The 23,329-nt window shown below is 45.2% G+C and overlaps 1 protein-coding gene across 1 annotated transcript in view; it reads right to left on the reverse strand.

Moving 5' to 3' along the window:
- LOC144168553 (neprilysin-2-like) overlaps positions 1-23,329 on the reverse strand; it is a 147,231-nt gene that overhangs the window by 24,029 nt on the left and 99,873 nt on the right. The window contains exon 9 of the mRNA XM_077697510.1: positions 3,571-3,816. Within this exon, the coding sequence (XP_077553636.1) occupies positions 3,571-3,816 (246 nt within the window). The remainder of the gene's footprint in view (positions 1-3,570; positions 3,817-23,329) is intronic.

Below are 23,329 nucleotides of genomic sequence, written 5' to 3' on the forward strand. Positions count from 1 at the left end.
AAACCCGACAGGGACAGAAGCCGGGGCCTCGGGGCGCCACGCTTGCCTTCTCATGGATAACTGGTCTGCCAACCAAACCACCTGCGACCTCGACAACATCGAGCTCAAGTTTCTGCCTCCGAACACAACAGCCAGGCTGCAGCCGCTCGACCGCTCGACTAAGTCGTTCAAGCTTGGGTACAGGAGGCGACTCCTCGATAGTCTTTTGATGAACCTCCGCGTGGGTACCGAGCTTAAAGTTGACCAGCTGGGGGCCATACACATGATGAGGGGTGCCTGGAACAGCGTAAAGCAGAGCGTGGCCAACTGCTTCCGGAAGGCAGGCTTCGTGACGGCTGAATTTTCGGAAGCTTGCGAAGACGGCGACGACGATGAAGAGGGCATGGACGACACGTTTCGCGAGCTATCGTCCCTTTTCCCGGCTGCTGTTCCAGCCGGAGTGTCTGCTGGCAACTTCGTGAACGCTGACAGCAATGTTTAGGCTGTTCCAAGCGCCAGTGACGAGGATATCGTAGCTGCGGTTGCAGGAACTCAGGCTGATAGCACGGGTGGCGAAGATCGTCCGGACGAGGATGTGGCTACACGATCGTACCCCACCGGTGAAATGGCGGCTGCGTTCAGCTTCATTCGACGTAGTTGCGGCGACATGGAAGGAACTGGGCTGTCGCACTTGGATATCCTCGAGAAGATCGAGACCACCGTCTTTAATTCCATATACAGAACGAAGAAGCAGGCCAAGATCAGTGATTTCTTTTCACGCAAATAAAGCATCCTGTTCCGTCGTTAGTGCGGAATTAGTTGTCATTCATGAATGCGCCGATCGCTAAGCGGTCGTCCGCCACAGGTGAGGTTTCAGACCATATTTTTTATATCGAATTTTTCATATATCGAACTATTTCGCGATCCCCTTGGAGTTCGATATATCCGTGTTCGACTGTATAGGCCGAAAAAAAAGACAAATAAACTGCCCGACTGTAACGCATGGCACAAGAAAATGTTAAAACAAATGTAAAATTGTTACGCTAGCCCAGGGGCGATATGATCCCCGTCGTTTTCATCCTCCGTTGACCCCCTAGCGTGGTATTCTAGAGCTTTTCTGCAACAATAACCACCGACTGTTGAACAGAGGCGGGGAGCGAGCTGTCTCAGGTGGGGTGACCATCAGGTTCCGGGTGGCACGGGAAGAGTTACCGCGCTGCCGCTTCATCGTTTCGAGAAGGTTTCAGGTGACATTATCAGTTTTTATTATTGCTTTGTTTTGTGCCACAGCGTCTTCGCATTCGCTCCTTTCTTCTTGATTTTTTTCTCCGTAGGGAATTCGCGAAGACAAATAGGCTTACCCGCGAGACAATGGGTCCTAAAAGATTAGCAAAGAGCAGATTGGGGGCACTCGCTCCTTCCGCGTCCCTTTTTTCACTTCCCGGTAACGTCCGTGTGATAGCTGACCCGCAGGTATACGGGCGCCCTTATTCCAGTCAACCTTATTCCAATTAGCGTTTTTTGCGTCTGGTCTTACTGTCCCTTGTATCAACTTTTTATAAAACTCGCCCTTTAATAATGACTTTTTCAGGGAAGGTTTTACGGTCATTTTTTTTTTGTTTATCGCGTCGTTATATGCTCCGATGCGGCACTCACATAGATGGTAATGACTTCAGCGGTAGCCACATTATTTCTCGCTGAGCATGATACGGTTCGTATTTCGTACATTATAGTGTTGTCTTATGTTTCAATATTTTTGGGCTACTTGATTTTTCTTTTTTTTTGCATACTTGATTTATTTCTTTCTCTCCTAAATTGTGTCACTGCAGTAATTTTTTTAGAAATACGCAAGCTAGCAGTGTTTTTATCGTGTTTTTCCTGCATTCCTGTAGTTGATGTTTTCTATCATTGCTGTTTTCAGTAACGTTACACAGTCTGTTACGCTACCAAAGAAAGTGTTTTTCATTCCATTAAGAGCTGCACTCTGCCTAGCTCACTGCCTTGTAAGGGGAGATGGGACCCCGTCAAGCTGATATAGCATCAGCTTTCTGTCCCCTCTTCCTGCATATTTTTTGTGCTATGTAAGAAATACAAAATAAACTTAAACTGAAACTGAAATCACGAAGGAAAAGAACAAAAAAATCAACGCGTGCGAGACGTTACTATTGGATTTCTTACGACGTTCAAACGATGCACGTTGGATAAATCTAAACGGGATCTCCGAATTTAACGAATTCTCAGCTTGGGGTGGTATTTGTGGCTGTAGTCCAATTTTTGAAGTCTTTTTGCTTGACATAGTAAAGTCTTGAACTGTACTTTAGTTCTCGAGTTGAGAAAAGAAACTGCGCCGCTTGCACTAGTGGTGCAAGGCTGGATAAACAGCAGAGCTGGTGGTCCCCTCTCCCTTCGTCGGAGACCCGGCTGTTGCACCTAATATAGATTTCCGAACTTTCCGCTTAAAGTTCTCCATGACTGGCAGGCCCGGAAGGTTTTGCCCGCAGGCTTGCACATCTCTCCCAAAGTGGACCGCGTCAGTACGCACTAGAACACACGGAAACCGAATTTCGCGAACTCGGCTACAGTGCTCCCCATTTGAGGCGCGAATGTGCGTGAACTGGCGAAGAGAAGAGTATGTGAGATATCACGCCACGAACGCTGGCCATAGTGTTTTTGAAGGTCGAGCTGGCCTATGCCGGGCGCTCCTCACGAGGCGCGCGCTAATGTGGGCTTGGTATTTTTTCTTGGTATCTTTTGCGAGCTCGTCACGTGCCGCATGCCCACGCGCAAGCCTGTACGACGCCGGGCGCTCCGCACGAGGTGCTCGCTCCCGTGCGCTCTAGCTGAGTTTTCTGGTAAGTCTCGACGGCGGAATTAAAAGCTGAAACAGCTCTGCTGTTAAAAGAATACTCCAACTGCCCTTGCCGTCCTTTCCGCCTAGCGAATTACCATAGCGGCGTCCCATGTTTAGAAGCAATCGCAAATTCTATAAAAGGTAATGTGAACTATTCTATATGTTACCGCATTTTCTTCTGTTCGGGCACCGACATATGCTTCGATTCTGTCGAATCGCACCCGTTAGGTTGGCGAACGAGTTAGCAATTGTGACAGTTTGTTTTACCGATGTATGCAATGGCAATGAAAGATAAACGGCTCGTTTTAGTAGACGGTTGTTGCGCTAGTTCGCCCCAAATAGTTCGAGGAAATTCAAAGCATAGGCTTATGGAACTCGAAGCTTTAACAGTGACAGCACAAATATTTCCAATAGAAAACCTTACTTCGGCACCTGTAGTGCAAATATATGTTTGAAATCGCCCGCTCTGAGTCACGACCACCCCCGATGGTGTATAGACGCCGTTCTGTTTGTGCTGTCTAACAATTACGCAAGCATTAGTGTTCTCGATCTATTTGTACCGACTGACACCCCACAGCCTGGTTATTTCTACAGACCCCTGCAGTCATACCTATGATGTCCACTAAAATTCGGGATGGCTCCTGCACAGTGGGCATGGTCCGCCCAGTAACAACGCTACGGATTACAGCCCCCGTTGTTCGATGACCCGCGTCACCCGCGCAGGCGCGCAGGCTCCTCACCATGAGGCCCTGGGAGTCGGCGTAGTCTTCGCTCTCCGTGGGCCAGGACCCTCCGGATGGCACGTCGTACACGGCGCGCAGGCACTGCTTTCGGTCCTCGAGGTGGCTCTTGGTGGGCGGCGAGTACCAGTGGCGGTACAGGCCGTCGGGGTCGGCCGGGGCGCCCTCGGCGTCGAACGCGTGGCTCTCCTCGTGCGCCAGCACGTGGCCCAGGCCGCCGAATGACGCGGCCGGAAATTGAGACGTCTGCGGCGACGACACCACGAATGCGGGCGAGAAGTAAAAAAAAAAAAATATTTCTGAATCATCCCATTCTGCGAAGGTGGACGACGTAGAGGTGACACCAGATTTTAGGTATAAATTTGCGGCGTTTGAACACCGTTAAACCAAATTGAGCGATAGCTCGGTTTTCGTGCCCGGAGAGCGCGCAGTGAACGCACACACCGGACTATCCAGCGGGTAGTCACGGGGAGGCCTACAGTAGTCACCGCTACTCCGGCCACCACACCCTTACTTTAAAATAAAGGCTTAATAAAAGGGTTTTATGTTTCGGTGCAATCGTCAATGTAGGCGCGAACGCGCAGGTAACTTGGATGCAGCCACCGCCTCCTTGTGTCATTTCCGGGTGGCATGCGCCTTCGCTCTTTTTCCCCTCTTCACACTCCTCCCCTTGAAGCAAAGGAGCGTCTAGAGCGTCTAAAGGAGCGTCTTTACCTTTGCTTAGATTGAAGGTCAGATTGACGCTACGAGGAACGAGCTGCTTTCTGGTTTTGTACCTGGAATCGATGTGGCGTTTAAAGAGCCGAAGCTATACCTGTGCTTTTAGGAGAGCCGTTGTGGAGGACTCCGGAATAATTTTAGGCTCCTGGGTATCTTTAACGCGCCCCGAAATCTAGACACCCGGGCGTTTTCGCTTTTCGCTTCCATCAGAAAAGCCGCCACCGTGACCGGGGTCGACCCCGCGTCCTTGGGCTCAGCGGCACAATGTATTTGTACATGGAATAATAAGATTCGCCCAAATTTTTTCAGATGGCGTAGAATTTTTGGTGTATCACACCATGATAAGGCCTGCCGTTGTTGGTATATTCTGGAGGATTCATGGTACCACACTTTCTCACACGAGCAATTTATCAAAAGCTCGTACTCTTCCGATGCGCGCATCAACACGATTTTTTATGGAGCTTTTAGAAAGTAATGGCAGCAAAACACCTGCGAGCTCACCTTTTATTTTGAACACATTTCGTGGTATAAGGAGTGGAAGTTCCGTAGAAAAGAGCATGGCAGACGATATTGCTATGGTTCATGTAATACTTTGGTAAGAATGGGCACATGAAAGCAGACCCCGTACTATACTGTGCGGCAAAACACCATGTAAGCACCGCTTTAATTGAAGAGGGTTGGAGGCACACGCCACGTAGAATAAATTTCAAACAAAGTGACCGTGCTAGTGTATGCACGCATGCGGCACGCCGAGGCCAAAACCATCCTCCGACTCCGCCATGCATAATATGAATGGGCACAATCTGCTGTGAACCTGCCCGAGACCGCATGAAATTCGCCTGCGGCGTGTTCGTGCAACCATTCTCTCCCCTGGCCGCCCTCCTGATCTGCAACACTGGGTGCATGGACCGTTTCACCGAGAACTTCTGAACTTAATACACTAAACTAACCTCTTCGTGTATCTGTGAATACTTTCATTTACTATACCGCAGGGCAAACTTTCGGACTACAAAGAAAGCGCCGTCGCAAACAGCTACCCGATAAATCCTTATCGAGCGCCTGAAATCGCGGCACAAGCAAGTTCTCGTTGTTATGCTGCATTAAAATGAAAGACCTGCGGTCCCGTGTCGAACCAGCGGCCCTACCGCCGCATAACTCATGCCGCGATAGGTGTGGCGTGCAGGATCAGTGGAACGTAGATATGTGCGCTGTCTGATGACGCATTGTTTTTGTTGGTTCACCGCGAAAAAATGAATTCTAAATATAAAGTAATTCAGCATTTATTGTCGAGTGTTGCGAAAGTACAAAACTATTAGGATGCCCCAGAAACGTCCTTGAGAAATTCGTCGCTTTTACCATTTGGGCGCTGCAAATATTCCTATATAATTACCTGACTGAAATGCAGATAGGCTACGCTTCGCAGCAAAGCACAGTGTCCGTAAAAATGCTCTACAACTAATGGCACAAAATGTTTGCGAGATATGTTTATCGGACTGGCCCGTACATTGTAGTTGACTTATTGAGTATGCACATGTTAGAGCGGAACTCTGTTTTAAGATCAGAGCTATTTAGGTCGACAGAAATCCGTCTTGCGTAGACAGAAAACCCCGAGCGCACGTGAGCGCGTGCCTCGCGGCGACCGCCCGGTGTCGTTCAGGCTTGCGCATGGGCTTACGCCACGTTGGAAGCGAAGTGTGGAAGTGTGGAACCGAAGTGTTGAACCGAAGTGTGTTTCGGTTTTCTGTTTCGGTTCCACTTAAGTGAGGAACCGAAACCGCACTCACAGATGCAAACGCACAGTAGTTCGCGTTGGGGCCGAAAAAAAAAAAAACATGAAGGGTAGTAATTATTGCTAGCTGGTGGGGTGTCACGCTACACAAGCAGAACCAGAACTGACTGTTACGTTCGCTACGGGATGGTGCTAGACCCTTCGTTTATTGCAATCGTCATCATCATGACGAATTTCGTGTTTAGGCGATTCCAGACGTCTCAAGTGCTGCTGGCATTTTGCGGTAGCGCCAGTGATCGCTGAATTAGTTCATTTCTCCGGCTGATGTTTGAGTAAAAGTGCAAAAGACAATGACTTATCATCTCGCCGACTTCGTTACATCAAGGTTAACCGCCGCGGTGTTTCGTTATATAGAGGTCGCAAACACATGGGCTTCAATGGGGGTAGCAATGGGAAGTTAAAAAACTTTGTTAAATCCAGGAATTCGTTACATAGAGGTTCTTTACATCCAGGTTTAACTGCTGTCAAATCATTGCTTCAGAGACAGCTTATAAGGATAGCCCAACGAATGAATGTGTTCATTCACCGAATTAAAGAAAAACGACTGCTTTAGTCAAAGGAGCTTTTTTAAAGCCATTTAAAAATACTACTATGTGTAGGAGTTAGTGTTTTGTCCCATGCATTGAAGCTAAAAAAGGCGTAACAAATGTGTTTTTTTTAAACATGGGTGATTTAGCAGCCTTCAAAGCGAATTGAAGTACCGTCAAAACTCGACCTATCGAATCCCGTTGTTACGAATTTCCCGATCTAACGAACAATTTGGATTTCCCCGCAGGTGCCTATACCGCCCAATGCTTATGAACTCGAACTAACAAAATAGATTCACCGCTATTTCCGATTTAACGAAGTATTTAGAGAAACGCACCGATCGAAAAATTAGAAATTTTGAACATGCTTCGTCAGAACGCTACGGAGATGATTGCGCCACGTCAGGAAAGACACAACAAGGTACCTAGTTTTGTTTTTACGGAACTATACAAGATAAACTCAACAGCCCCGTGGCCGCAGACCACGGCATCCTGGCCAACACGATTTCCACCATCTTGAAGGGCAAGGACGTTATCACCCATGCCACACGAAGAAAACCATTGCCACGAAGAAACATAACCTCTAGAAGACGTATATTCCGCCCGAGAAAGTTGGAGAAAGCCCTGTTTAGGTGATTCAAGAATATGAGAGCTTTAAAAACGTTCCGTTCAGTAGCGGAGTGGTACAACAGAAAGCGCTGTGCTTGGCGCGACTGCTGGGGTGCGACGACTTCAAGCTAGCCCGGCTGCATTATTATTTTCACCTCGGACTTTTAGGGCATCGCTTAATTATCGGTAGGCGAGCGGCGTGGCCGTAACGAGTACGATGTCATGAGAAGAACTTCTTGCTGGGCTAGTTGGTGTTGGTGAATAGATGCCATGATTTGAAGCGCAACAAAAACACACGGACGAAGAACAGTGTAGACGGGACAGGACGGGACAGGCGCTATCCCGTCTAGCGCCTGTCCCGTCTACACTGTTCTTCGTCCGTGTGTTTTTGTTGCGCTTCAAATCATGGCATCTATTTACGAAGTCATGGTAGCTGCTGAGATGCGACTCCCTGTAGACATCGAATTTATGGAACCAACTGGTCGTAAAACGGCAGTCCCGATTTTACAAAGTGCTCAATTCAAACGATATAATTCGCGGTTCCCCTTAGCTTCATTATATCGGGTTTTAGCTGTACTTGGAAACTAGGAATACTAGCAGACAAAATCTTACTTTCACATGTTTGAACTCCTCATTGCAGCGAGCTCTTCTCAAATGCACACGTGGGAAAGACGAACGTTTTGTAACGAAAACGCCGCAAAACGCGCGTTGGATATTTTCGAAAACCAAAAAATCCAGTGAGAACACGAATGAAAGAGACAGTGCCTATGATGCCTTTATATAACACACGGGATTCCAGAATCAATTTCCTCCGCACTGCCCACGTAACGCCCTGGGTTTGTCTGTACCATGGCGATATTATTTATTTTTTCGGTGGGTAAAGACAACGTAAATTTATAAGCGCAAAACCTTTCTCCTGAGCTCGACACATTTCGTGGCCAGAATGCAAAAAAAAAAAAAAAAAAACGAAAAGGAAAGCCTAAAAAGTTGTCTGTCTGCGGGGAATTCCACGTTTCACGTGTCTGAGTGTGCCGAAGTTCGGATATGTCAATAGAATACTTATCTCGAAAATTCATACATGTGGTTCCAAACCGCAAAAAGAAAAGTGCCGTCGAAGCTCTGTGGGATTCTATGGCATCGATGTGAACACGCCAAAACTCTTCTGATATTGCCTTCAAAAGCATTAGAACAGTGTCAAGGCTGGCAAAGTGCAACAACATTGGGGTGACGGCGCGGGGAATATTAAGGAAAAACGAAGAAAAAAACAAGATGAAACATGCTCTACCGCTGTCACTCAGAAAGTTGAACTTTATTAAAAACACGGCATATTTTGCGCGAACGGTAAACAGATGTGACCTTCCATACTACTGAAAAGGCGAACAAAAAAAAAAAAAAAGTACCCGTCCAACGAGAGGCCGACTTCGAAAGTGAATTACACTTTTTTTCTCGCGTTTAGGTTGGACGAAAGCACGCTGGGGCCTGTACGAAGCATGTCAAGCATTTGAGAAACCTCAATCGTAAGTCACATGTTTCTATCGTCACCCCACTTTGTCTTGTTCTCACATGACTGACCAATATGGCTGCTCTTATTGCGTCCCGAAATTTGTTTATGCACGAAAAATAAAATTAGCAACACCAGTATCGCTTGATTGACGCCCGCAGCTATTCCTATTACGAATGTCACTCCTTCCATACCGTGGGAACTAACGTCCCGGTGGTTCTGAACACGGGGTCGTGGTGGACGTTTGTCTGGCGAAAGTGAAGAAAATCAAAGCCACTTTGAAACGCGAACCTTTCTGAAAGTCGAAGTCCAAATTACGAGCTGCTTCGACCATATCAGAATGGCGCAGTCGGAAGGACGTCGGCTTAATAACGCGAGAGACCCAGATTCAGTTGCGAGCACGGGAAGCGTTTTTTTTTTCTTGAGGCGCTTGATGTGCATTTGCGGAAACCCGTTGTGTAAGTTGGCTTTCCTGCATCGGGATTATGCGTAAAAATTTCGATTTCGGAATTTGACTTTGGTCTTTGAAGAGATTTGCTTTCGACCAGAGAAAGCTTCGCGCTTCAACCATATTTCACTTCACCCGCGATTATCAGCGTCAGAGAAAGTTGACTTTCCTGCAGTGCCTTTTGTGGTGAGGCATGGTGAGGCATTGAGGCATAGAAAGCCTTACTTTAAAAACGAAAACGCCTGTGTGACGAGGTTTGGGTAGGCGTTAAACATCCACAATAGCGTAAATTATTCACTAGATGTAGTTCCGCCGCTACGGAAAATACCAATATATATATATATATATATATATATATATATATATATATATATATATATATATATATAGTTTGAAAAGATAAAAACTCACACATAGCGCGAAAAAATAAGGTTAGTAGAGACAGAGACACACGAGAAAGACGTAGAAAATGGAAATAAGTTTACTGACGTTTCAGGAAGAGGACTTCCTATCAGTACTCTGAAGAAAGGAAGTCCTCTTCCTGAAACGTCAATAAACTTATTGCTATTTTCTACGTCTTTCTCGTGTGTCTCTGTCTCTACTAACCTATATATATATATATATATATATATATATATATATATATATATATATATATATATATATATATATATATATATATATATATATATATATATATATATATATATATAAGACAGAAAATAAGGGTTGGCAGTCAAGAAAACCTCGGAAAGCAAAGGGGAGGTTGTGGTGGGTCATAGAAAGAGATGAAGAATTTTTTTAGTCGAAAAGAAAGTGGTGCAAAAATGCCCGCCGGGTGGGATCCGAACCCACGACCTCCAGAATACCGGCACCAGACCGGTATTCACCAGGCCAAAGAAGGCATGGTGAACACAAAGTAAGACACCTCGGTAAGAGCAACAGCGGAGGGTTTATTTCTACGTTTCGACTTGGGACTTCGGGAATGATGGCTTCGGTCGCTTCGGATGAGAGCATACTTGTCGAAAGCGGAAAGTGGGTACACGAATTCCCGACGATACCACACACAAACATACGTGAATTACACAAACACAAAGAGGGAATCTTCCTGTTTAGGAGAAGAGAGAAAGATGCCAAGTTATTTGGGGGGAAAAGGAGACAGGGTGGGAAGAGGAAGTGAAAAGGAAGAGCATTGAACAGGAATTTGAGTGGTAGAGATGCTAGGGAAGTGGAGGAGACGTGAAAAGCTCAACAGCGCCTGAAAGCGGGGTTGTGGAACAAAGGAGAGAAGGCAATATATATTCCGCCGTTAGCCGTCACTGTGCAAACGCCCAGACGGGACCTCGCGGAACCTCAAAGACACACTCGTGAACGCAAGAAAAGATTCATTGTCCCCGCATAATGAATGCCGGCCATGCCTGAACCCGCGATGCCTTGTCTGCAAGGCAATGCAGCAGACAAGCACTGCTCAAAGCTCCAACTCAGAGTACTCTTTAAAAATTCGCGGGAACAAAACGTGTGACACTTTCAATTTGATTTATTTGCATGAATACAATGTGTGTGGAATGCAATATATAGGGCAAACAGGGACCTCCTTCAGGCTCCGGTTCAATAATCACAAAGCGCACGCAAAAACGCACCAAACCCTGCCCCTCTCCAAACACCTGAGCTTCCCACATCATTCTTTCAATAAACTAAGCGTCACGCTCTTAGAAACAGGGCTCAAGTCAAACCGGGAACGAGAACAACGTGAATACTTCCTCATATACCGATTCAACACAATCAAAAAAGGTATAAATGAGGACCCAGGCACACTTGCAGCCATTAAAACATTGTCATCTACCTAACCTTATCAGTGGAACTGTGTATGTAGCCGGAACCGGATTCTCGAAATCACATGTACGCGTGAGCATTTGTTGAGTGGATTTTTCTTACTTTTCCCACCGTTTTTACTTCCTTTCTACTTTGCTCATGTCTTTCCGTTTTTTTTTCGTCTTTTTTCCTTCTCTCCTTTTCCGTTCTTCGTGTTCACTCCTATCCTTTTTCTCGTTTTTACATTTTTACTCTCTCTTTTATAATGTTGCGTCATAACTTTGGAAACGTTTTCTAGTTCTCCGTCACAATCTTACAATTTAAGTATTGTTGGTTAGTGCCGGTGCTGTATCAGCATTAACTTCTGTTTACCTTCTCCCCAAAACATGTGCTAAAAAATTGATTGGGATATTTGAACATTTGGATATTGCACATAACCCGGAAAATAAGCAATACCTATAGATGAAACTGGTGACGCGCCTTCTCAGCGAATTACAGACCGACTTTATTGCGTGTAGTTGCTGCAGAATTCTTGAGCCCATGGTTATAAAATCGCTTACCCCGATTATGTTGACGCAAACGGCATCTTTTGGTAAAATATGCTGTTGGGGTAGTTGGTGTGTTGCTTAAGCAAAAAACGGGTGCTAGAAACCAGGACAGAAAAAACGACGAATGGTGAGACAGATGCGCTTCTTAACCATTGCTGAAGACAACAATCACATACTTCTATCGCATGTTGTCTAGGCGCGCCTGTGTAAGCACATCAACGGGGAAAAATGAAAAGTTGTGGCGAAAAGAAGCACGGTGCGCAGTACGTGGTAAAGTTGGCATCATTTACCAAATTCCGCTCACTTGCAGTAACCTGTACATCGGACAAACCGGCCGATGCGTAAATGACCGTCTCAGGGAACATGATCTTTCCATGAAGAATGGCACCGGGTCGCATTTGCCTCATCACTGCCGGGAGTGAGGCAAATGATGCCTTCCGCGACTGACCGAAACAATCATTATAGGAAAGAGCCGAGGCACAGTGGCGCGAGAACTGTGTGAAGCGTATTTTATTCAGAAAAACAGCGCTGGCTGTATCAGTGAAGCATCGCCTTCACTGTTTTCGAACGAGTACCGGATCCTAGACAACAGGAGGTAAAAAGATCTGATTGTTGTCTTCAGAAGAGGGCATCCTTTGCTTTATGTGCACGGTTTCCATCGCGGTCTGTTTACTGTGGGCAACTGGTTGAAACTTTGCGTGACCCCGCCAACGAAACTAACTATCAAGCTCACGTTGATGTTATTTTTTAGACCATTCGGAGACGTTCGATCGTCTTTCGCATCCCAAGCTCGATTCGGAGCATACACGTGTAGTAGGCAATTAATCCCTCGCTGAGCGGATTAAAAGGTATATGACTGACCGTTGCCAATATATCGCCCCGTGTGTCTGAAAAAATTGCAGCTTTGTCGGGCGTCTTCCGGGGATTAGCATTAGCTCCATGTTTTTTTCTTCCTGTTATCAATGCTATTGCAGAAGTAGTTTAAGTTAAAGCCAGATTATTCGGAGACGGCTGCACACTGTACCAGGAAATAAATATCGATCAAGATCAGCTAGAATAAATACCTCGCTGAAAGACGCCACGAGCTATTTTCTCAAGACAAGTGGTAGAGGGATATAAATGCGAAGAGAACGGTCGCCACGTGGGACTACAAGGAAACGAATAAAGATAAAATTTTCGTGGGCTTTTTAAGCTCCACTCCGCAGCGTCTGTGCATGCAAATGTGCGGGCATCTTAGTTCTCCGTGACCCAAATGGACAGCGCATGACGAGTATATTGAAAGAAATCTCGCGATTTGTTTTTCCTCAAACGCCCCGCATCGCCATTCGACTCCAGAAACAACGCTTCTCGCTTATATTCAACTCAACCGTTCCATTATGAAATGTGCAAACGTGGCATGATTCTCTTTCACGATCAAACTTTAGTCGCATTGGAAGCAGTGCATTGAAAAGCAGTTTATTTCGTTCATGATAGCTGCAGACATACCGATTCTAAGACTGCTCTTCTGACACGAGCTGATGTTTACACTTTAAAGAGTAGCGGCAACCTACATCGCTTAAAATTTCTGCATCTGCCAATGCATAATTCATTCAAAAGTAACCCGGCCGCTGAGTTTGTCCGTGGAAACTGCAGGAGACAACCGGGAAGCAAACCTTGCCGTACATTGGAAGAATATTTTGTCCCGAACAACGCACTTCGAGAGTTTTCTCCTTTTTTTTTCACAAAGCATACGCCATTGGAATGCGCTGCACCCCACTTTGTCCGGGTAGCGGACAGTTGAAAAAGTAATGTACTCTTTGCAAGTGCATCTCCAGTGAAGTATATGCAGCCATGAGGTTTATTTGCCTTTGTGCGCGTTTCAGGTTGCGGCATCGTGTTTATGCTTTCAGTACGAGTTGCTTCGTGCATGTTTGATATTGTACAGCGTCGGCATATTATTTTGCTTGTGATACCTGACTCCACTCATACTATATTCTCTCACTGGACTGATAGTAACAAACAAACAAACAAACAAACAAACAAACAAACAAACAAACAAACAAACAAACAAACAAACAAACAAACAAACAAACAAACAAACAAACAAACAAACAAACAAACAAACAAACAAACAAACAAACAAACAAACAAACAAACAAACAAACAAACAAACAAACAAAGAAACAAAGAAACAAAGAAACAAACACATACACACACACAGACAGACAGACAGACAGACAGACAGACAGACAGACAGACAGACAGACAGACAGACAGACAGACAGACAGACAGACAGACAGACAGACAGACAGACAAACAAACAAACAAACAAACAAACAAATCAGCTGACGCCTAAAATCGCCGAAGTCCTCCTATAGTCGCTTCTGAGATTTTTTTTAGGATGAAGGCAGAAAGCAGAAACGCCCACCAGAGCAACGTGTTTCGGCGCACGTTGTGGATCGCCAAGTGGTCTAAAGTAGACTTAAACAGCAAGTCCTGCTCTACGACAACCCTCGACGCATAAGTGCAACTTCGGAATATACAACCAGAAATTGGATTTTACAGAGGGTAGCGAAAATTATTTTTAAATTTTCCAGCCTATTTAGAAGCGTTTGCGGTAGCTTCTAAGAAGGTTTGCGGTAGCTTCTAAGGGGCGATGCCAATGAGGTTGCCTGCCACTGAAACGACAAGAAGGAAAAAAAAATTCTTATAGGATTAGTGCGCGAGCTGGCCGCTAATTTTTTCCATAAGACATGAAAGAAGTGTACGCGATGACGTCCTGTTGTTGTTTATGAGTCTCTTAATCATCGTTAATGATCCAAATGTTTTCGCTCTTGAAATAACTGTCGGTTAAGCTGATGTGAGCTTTTTTCCAAAGGACAAGAACGCGAATAGAAAAATCCATCTTTTTTTTAGCTTTTTTTTTCACAGCTGCTACGCTCCAGCAACCTACCGCCCTTACCAGATTTACCCCACTTTTCAAGCTTCGTCCTCTCCAGGTTCCAGTGGCAGTACTAGAAATAATCTTACCTGGCGCGCACACATAGGCACGCATAAGCTCCTAATAAATTAAAAGTACAAGAACGTCCCAGTAAACAATTTTAAGGTAGTTTTCCGTATTAAGGAAAATATTTTTATCACTCCCGAGCTGCCTGTTGAACAAAAAAGGCACTTGTGAGCCGATAAGCCCCGTGCGATATGTAGCTAGTTAGCTTGGGTGGTCGACACGGGCACCAATGGTTATAAAAACCTCAACCACCTATAAAAAATTCACCGTATTTACCCCACTTTATGCGGGTAATGCAGGTATGAGCTTGTTATAGGGGTTATTCACTGAAATGAATAGGATGACAGAGTTGTATGGGATTAAATGTTTGGCCAGTTTCGTTATAGCATGAAGAGGGGCCAACGTGGAGCTCCTTGTATACAGCTAAATGCATATAAACGCGTTTCCCCATGTTTCGATTGTGTATAGGGCCAATTTGCCCTGCAAATGGCAGAGCCAGTAGACGAACCATTTCTGAACTCTGCATGAACAACGAAGCTGGATGTGCTACTTCGACTTTCGCGTTTGAAGAGGGACAGCAAAAAATAAAATTTGTGTCGACAGGCATGCAACAGGGATGTTTGTCGCCCCCTATATAAACATTTTGAGTTTGAGTACTGGTCTCGGGATGGGAATAATTGCTTTTGCTATGATAATATCAAAATTTTAAGTGAACGCGCATGGTGCCTTGATTCATTTTACTATTCATCTTACATTAATCTACTACGCTTACCATCTTACATGTGAAGAGGCTTGGCGTTCTTCGTTAAAGCGGGCGGTTTTGTTGTTCGTCGGTCGAGCTGTTACTGATTCGTGCGCGAAGAACGAATATAGGGTAGTGGCGTAAGACTACTGGGGTAAAAGCAAAATGCTGAGTGGGAGTAAGCCCTGTTCAAAGAAAATTGCACGCACTTATGTGCTGTCTGCTTCATCTTCGTGTTCACTCCATAAATAAACACCCTCTACGTATATAGACAATTCCCAATTAATATTGGCAACCTATTTCTTACTTGGCCGCAATAAAAAAAAAATCCAGTTGGGTAAATTTATTCTATAAAATGAACTGCTTTGCTCTGATAAGAAAGACATGTCTTCCGCACACAAAAGGGTCAAACACAGTTGAGCTCCTGCAAAGAGTTTTGCTTTTAGGTCTGGTTAAAAAGTACGTCCCATCAGCTCTCATTCACGAAGTTTGGTCTCGTGGTGAGGGCACTTACACTTAGAGAGAGAGAGAGAGAGAGCGAGAGAGAGAGAGAGAGAGAGAGAGAGAGAGAGAGAGAGAGAGAGAGAGAGAGAGAGAGAGAGAGAGAGAGAGAGAGAGAGAGAGAGAGAGAGAGAGAGAGAGAGAGAGAGAGAGAGAGAGAGAGAGAGAGAGAGAGAGAGCTCTTTATTAGAGACGAAAGCCGAGAGGTTTGCCGGAATCGTAACACCGACATGCTACTCGGCAGGGCAATGGGTATGGGAGGGTACACGTTGCAGGAGGCCGTTCAAGGCCTCTAAGCAAGGAGGTCACCCGCTTAGCAAGTGTCCGTTATAGGTGCGGAGGGAGGAGTTGAGTTGTGCCGTACAAGCACAGGTATGGTGCCACATGACGTTGGATCATGAGCGCGCGCGTTTGTGCGTGTGTGACCCAGACATGACCACGTATGTGGTTATTTATCTCTTCCTACCGTAATATGCTATTCACCGTGCTTATATAGAAGGTGCAGTGCTGCAAAAGCTTTTCATACTTTGCTGAGGAGTACTGGAGAAGCTTCTTGAGGTAGATCTTCAGGGGTGTTATCACAAGGGGTGGGACCGGCGTGTCCTGTCGGCATCTTTAATTTTGACGAAATTTTGTATATAACTTCTTGTGCACAGGGAAAACATATCTGAAGTTAGCTGTCCAGAAAACTAACTAGCGTTTGGGTTTGGGCTACTTGGGTACTTGAACATGCGATAGGAGTGAGCATGACATAGCAGACGCGCCTGCAGTTTGTACATTTCTTTGTGTTTCTTTTTTGACGCACGGGTGTGTCGTCATCGTATTTTTCTTTATATATTTCCGAAGCAATAAATATTGCTCAGTTGACAGTCAGCGCTCGTGTCTGTGTCTTCTCTTACTGACTTCGTTTAAGCGCTGTTTCACAGTTTAAGGCTGTCCAGAAAAATTGTCTACCTAAAAAAAATCCTCGAAGCCCGCTCGGGTGGCAGGCGCGTTTGGCAAGTCGCGCGAAATGGGAAACTTTTAAGGCTATAAAACACAAACTATCGTGGCTATTGGCGCGTTTTTTTTCTCCGGAGGCTAAACATACTGTCATATGAATTCACATACTCATCTTTTTATTTTAAAGTAAATTGTTTTTTTTTTATTAAATAGAGCATTATAAACTTCACATATCTTCGAAAATTGCGAAAATGTCAGGCCCTGTTTCGCTACATCTGGACAGGCTAGGCAGTTCAATTTCTTTCAGTATTATTCATCCATACTTTTCTATTCTTTGTGCTTTTGTGCTAATTTATCTCCTGTAAAAATGGTAAATTACAAAAAAATGCGCTGCAATGCAGGTCAGCCGTGCATTTTGGTCGAATTGGAAAACCAACATACAAAAATGCCATCTATATATATTTTTAATTTCACATAATGAAGCCAAAGTTTTTCTATATCACAAGTATCAAAAACATGTTGCAACACGTGTGTAGTTTTGTAGCTATAGAGCACTAAATATCACCTTGTAGCTGTATTGCCGTGGTATACTAGAGTGGCCTGTAGCCAACTCCTGACTGCAACGTGAGGTGAGAAATGGCCGTTGAAAATTATGAAAGTGAAATGGAGGCGGCAATACTTTCTTAACATTAACCGTGAATAAAGTACACGTCATTTTAATACGCAGTAGAAATGCTTTCCAAGTAGATTGCTCAAGCTAGCGCACTCACATTTCCTGAATGCATCTCTCAAAGCACTTCTCGCTGTTTTTCTGTGAGCCCCGCGTAGGCACACTCAGATTAACAAAAATTAAGATGACCACCAGACCTCTGTGCAGAAACTACTGTGTTTAGGGTATGCGCCAGCGAAGATCGACAGTTGGACTAGCTGGAAGTGGTTCTTAAACAAGCTTGTGACTTGACGTGGACGCAAGAGAGAAAAATTAAAGCCGTTCCACTCAATGTGAAAGCTGTCGGAAGTGCAGAACAGTCATTCGCCATAATGGGCTGTACCGCCGTTATTCGCTCAGTGCTACCACCCCATGCAATTAAAATTTCCCGCCTTCGCAGTGATCCCGCGCCCCTGCCTGGAACTGCGCCAGCGAGAGTTCTGTTCTTTTTGTGCTTGGTTTGATTTCGTATGCTGGAGCTTTTCTGCGTCATTTCGAAAGCGCCATTTTCTTCTTGCGCGTGGAGCCTTGCGTCTTCACATCTCAAAAGAACTTCCGCAGCGTGAGAGATCTGCACACTGTCGTGTTGAAGAGGAGCCTTCCTAAATGAAAGCGCCAGTATTTAAATAGGGATTTAGTGTACGAGAACAAGTTCCGACCCATCAAGGAACCTGTTCGCACACACTAAATTCGTGTGTGCGAATTCGTCAAGCCAAGCCAGTCCGGCGTACCAGTGGATTCTTCAGACACGTCGGCATCCGAGGGAATGTTTGCTCCTGCGCACTTACCTATCTGACGAGAAGCTGAATAGGTTTGTTTCAGAGTTCAAAAATGCCATATCTAAGACACCGCCATATGGAAACAACGTTGTTGGAGTTCATAGGCCAGGCAAGAGCAAGCGGACATTCTAAAAGCTTCATGAAAAAAAAAATCAGACTGAGTCTGACTGCAGCGCATGAGGCAGTAGCTGAAGCCCCAACATCGGCACGATGACGGTTGACGAATTTCAAGCATGCATTTGACGCTTGAGACACGCATAAAAAAATGGCCGCGTATCTGTTCCTTTCGTTGCAAATGTCGACAAAAGACGATAGTCTTTGTCGAAATTTGCAATGTAAATGTTCCTCTTCCTGTTCCTCTTCACGCTGTTCCTCTTCCGTCGCGCTCCTCTCAAGGTAAACACACTAAAGATCTGCTCAAGTCAATTTAAATATACCGCGTCTTCGATGCCAACGCTGCGGTACGGCGGATACGCCCATGAATCGAGGCATCCTACTTCAACGTTTACAGAACGACGTCGCCCTACTCCACGTGCATTCCAAGCAGAACGCGAAACCTATCTAGTGGAACTTTTCGTTGCTGTTGCCCTGTGATTTCTCAAATGCCGCCAGGAGCGCGAGCTACAGCAGGCGAAGGCTTCTGCAGTAGATGTAGTATACCATTTGCAATTCCAAAAACCAAGCATGCATGCATTTTTTAGTAAAGAAGTACTGCAAGTATCCCTTAGGGTATTAATGTTCTGCCTTACGTTTGCGTAATGTCTTGTTCTTGTTCAAGAATGTCGACAAGTCTGAACATTGACACCAGACTTAGACGTTTAGGTTTGGCTGTGAGTATATAAGACTGCTGACCAGATTTTTTTTTCACTTTGTCCGGGTGGCTGAATAGAGTCACAGGCAGGCAGACAGACAGACAGGCAGACAGACAAACAGACGAAAATTTCTGCGTTGAAGTAGCCCAAGAAAGACTATCGTCTTTGAAAGCGCTGTCACCTGCTAAGACTGTACGGCCCCATCGGTGCTAATTACACTTGCAATAGCGTCTGGGGCCGCAGAGATCAAAGTTGTCATGAACTCAATATTGCAGTGAAGACACAGTAGATAGGGTTGCTAGAACCACAGTTCGGAGCGAGCGTGAGTTCCCAATCTGGCAAAGGAAATGCCTATAGGTCGAATGGAGGGATAGTTTCTGTCTCGGTAATTTCTACAATTTTAAGGGCGAAGCACCTTAGGACCTCGCTTTGTCCGTGGATTGTCCGTTGTCAGGCGCGAGTAGCATTGGATTGGATTGGATTTGAATTGAATTGGATTGTATCGGATTGGATTGTATTGGAATTGTATATACTGTACACACGCGTTGTCACTCATTTACGCACCCGCCGCGGTAGCTCAGTAGCTAAAGTGTTGCGCTACTGAGCATGAGGTCGCGGGTTCGATTCCCGGCCGCAGCGGCCGCTTTTCTGATGGAGGGGAAAAGCAAAAATGCCCGTGTTTACGAGATTTCAGCACACGATAAAGATACTTAGGCGATCAAAATTAATCCAAAGCTCTCCACTAGGGCGTGCCTCATCGCCTGCGTTGCGTCGGCGCGTTAAACCCTACAATAAATCAATCATATGTGAGTGGGCAATGCCTCGGGTGATTTATGGTAAGAACGATCCCCAGTGCTTCGCCCACTCGTCATGATTCACTTCGTCGAGATGCGTGAATTTTTTAATCGCTTCTCACGTGCGTTGTAACTAACCGAACGTAATTATTACCCTAATTCTTTTAAGCGCAGCGGTCTTAAAACGGCCAGGTTTGAAATTATGTGGTTTGGAACGACCCGTAGAATAAGCCGCCAGTCATTCCTTTGAGAGACAGAACTTTTACATCATATTTAGGAGCCGTGTACTTTATTGAAGAAAGCGTTGTCACCTCCATTTCGCTTTTATGATGTTTTAGCTGGACCGGCCATTTCTTGTATTACATTGAAATAAGAAGTTTCCTATAGATCACTATAGTATGTTCCCGCAATAGCTACAAGGTCATGTTTATGCTCTAAAGCTACAGAACTACAAAAATAGTGCCACATGTTTTTCAAGCCTGTTATAGAGGACAACCTTGGCTTCAATTAGTAAATTTTGAAAAAAAAAAAAAATCCAAGATGGCCTTTTTTTTTGTATTGGTCTTCAGATCAGACCGAAATGGGCGACTGACCTGCAATGCAGCGCCTTTTTCATAAAGAAGCATTTCTTCTACACAAACTAAAATTCACACCAAAAATGGAAAAGGATGGAGAAATAACAATCAAAAAATGAACTTCCTAGCTTGCCGAGATGCAGAGAAACATGACCCGATATTTTAGCAATTTTCAAGAATGTGTCGAATTTGTACTTTTTTTATTGATATGAATTTTGCTTAAAAATAAAACCTTGAATACGTAAACTCATTTGAAAGTATGCCTAGCATTCGAAAAAAAGAACCCTGCACCAATAGCTGCAGTAGTTCATCAAGTTTTGAACTTCGCGCTACTCGTTCAACGCCCCTGCCACCCGAGCCAGCTTTGGGATTTTTTTTAAGTAGGCAATTTTTTTTTCAGGAATATTACTTCAACTACGTTTCCCAGTGCACAAAGGGCTTTATATAAAAATATTGTCAAAAATAAACATATTGGCCGGACACGCCTGTCCCATCTCTTGCGAAAACACCCAAAGCAGGCTAGAAGTGCAAAGTAAGCAAGCGGTGATCCCAATAACGTTCAAAGAAATGAGGTAAACACTTCCTATGTTAGGATTTCTTATATCTTATATCTAACGTCGAAGTTGTCTAACGTCTATCTTCATAGACGTTAGTTGTGGGCAGCCCCTCAGAAGTTCTTAGGTTTCGTGGCTGTTTGCTTTACATCCACTGAACGTAACAGCAATATAAACAAAGCATTGGATACCTCCGTTTAATTAAGAAGAGCAATATCCGGTGTTAGCAACGGAACCTCATTTTGCTCATCGAACGTCCACCCTGACGTTAGCGAACACCGAATGAATAACAGCTTCTCCCACCAGCTGCGCATGCTCTCACGGCTCTGTTTGAAACTTGCAGAGTTTCCGCCTCGAAGTTCACGATTTAACCACTTTTTTTTTTAAATACAGACGTCCTACCGTTAACAAAGAAGGCCAAAATATGTGCGAAAAAAAGTCGGAATTTTAAGGGAACTTGCAATACCCGGGAAAGAGCTCTTTTTAATGCGCAAGCATTATATGTTCTGTTGAGCGAAAAAGCCTGCCTGAGCGAAAACGATGGCGTCGGAGTCTGTAACAGCGAAACGGCTCCTTGAGAAGCGTATCACACCACTAGGTGCTCAATAGCGCGGCGTGTTCCATTGATTGATTGATTGATTGTTTGATTGATTGATTGATTGATTGATTGATTGATTGATTGATTGATTGATTGATTGATTGATTGATTGATTGATTGATTGATTGATTGATTGTACAGCGTTTAACGCACCGACGCAACATAGGCGATGAGGATCGCCGTAGTGGGGGGCTCCGGATTAATTTTGACCAACTGGTGATCTTTAATGCGCCGAAATATCGCGCACACGGGCGTTTTATCACCTCAATGAGGCGGGGAATCGAACCCGCGTCCTCAGGCTCAGCAGAACAACGCCATGCGGCGTGTTTAATAGCGTGAGCTTAAACTCGGCAGTGGCGAGAGGTGGCCAGTGGCCACGCCAGTATACAACCGAAGAAGGGGACGAAAGAACGCAGCCAAACGAGCAGACTGAATAAAAGCGAAATTAACCACCGTCGTAAACTCGAACACTGCACAGCTAAAGAAAAGCAGAGGCGCAAGGCGCTGCAGACATATCGAGGCCATTCTAAGGCGTTAAAGCGGATCGCAAAGTAAAGCAACCCAAGAGACAAGATTCCAAAGCCCTTCGGCAACGCGAGACGGAAGAACTGGACGTTCATATTTTCGCATTCACAACCCATAAAAAGTGCTTAGGAGTCATCGGACTTTTTGTTAACAGCGAAGCTGTTTAGCCATTCTGTGATTCTGCCATTTCATAAAGCTCAGTATAACAGTTTTTTTAAAATCACCGGCACCGGCAGGGCACAAACCTGTGTCTGGTAGATCAACGGAGTTAGAGTCAGTCGTCTTACCCCCTCGACTACGACCGTTTTTTCTTCATATGCCAGGCTTGCCCTTTACAACAAAATACCATGCAGGGTTCAACGCACGGATGAAACTAAACAGAAAAAGGCCACCAACCCGACCTGGGCTGGCGTTGTAATTTTAAAAGGGTTTTAAAGCTGCCAGTGGATCGACACTTGAAAGCCATTCCGGCACGCATTCACGCAATTTCTACTCTTCTACACACATTAAAATATATTCACGGAAGTACACCCACGCCGACCGCGTGTCGACATCGACGTTGCTATAAGCCGAGCGGTCGCGCCAATTGCTCTGGAGGCCCAACAACACTGTCATGTCCCAAGGCATACCTTCATCGTCCTCCACTGCCAGGTAATGAATACCGTGTGGGCTCAAAGGGAGCTCTTTGCGCATAGCCCTCTGAAGAATGTCTCAGGAAAAAAACACCTTCCAAACAGTGTAGGAAAACATGATCTACTGTTTTGGGTGTTTTACGTAGTGTACAGTGCGTGCCACCCGGAACAAACAAACCCTTTTCTGCCGTCCATATCGTTGTGGTTAATGTGTTGGTGTGAAGTTTAAAAAAGAAAGATTTCACCCCTGGTGGTACTGGCATTTTCTTAACACGTTTAAGAACGTTTTGCCCAGCGCCTCCAGCGTGCACGCCTCGAGCGCTGCCTTTAGGGACGCCACTGCCACCCCCCTAGTGGCCCGTTTCGAAAGAAGCCGTGGGACGTTCCGGCCCGCGCCCCGCTGTCGCCGCTGCTTTTGGGGCAGGTTAAAGACTGGGATCTACCGTTTGCATGCATTCGAAATACGTATTAATGTGTATCAGTCACTCTGCTGGCAACTGCGGTGTGTTTACCAGAATGTAAACGTTTCTGACGCGATTTTCGAGTGGTACATTCGGTCTGTATGAGCGCCAGGTGTGCGTCACAGATCAGCGTCGCAAAGCCGACATGTATGCATGGAGCTGATTGTCTTTCCACTGCACAGAAATTTACTAAG

The sequence above is a fragment of the Haemaphysalis longicornis genome, unplaced genomic scaffold, assembly GCF_048455015.1.
Source record: "Haemaphysalis longicornis isolate Haplotype H1 unplaced genomic scaffold, Haemaphysalis longicornis Haplotype H1 scaffold_2, whole genome shotgun sequence".
In the NCBI taxonomy this organism is placed as follows: domain Eukaryota; kingdom Metazoa; phylum Arthropoda; class Arachnida; order Ixodida; family Ixodidae; genus Haemaphysalis; species Haemaphysalis longicornis.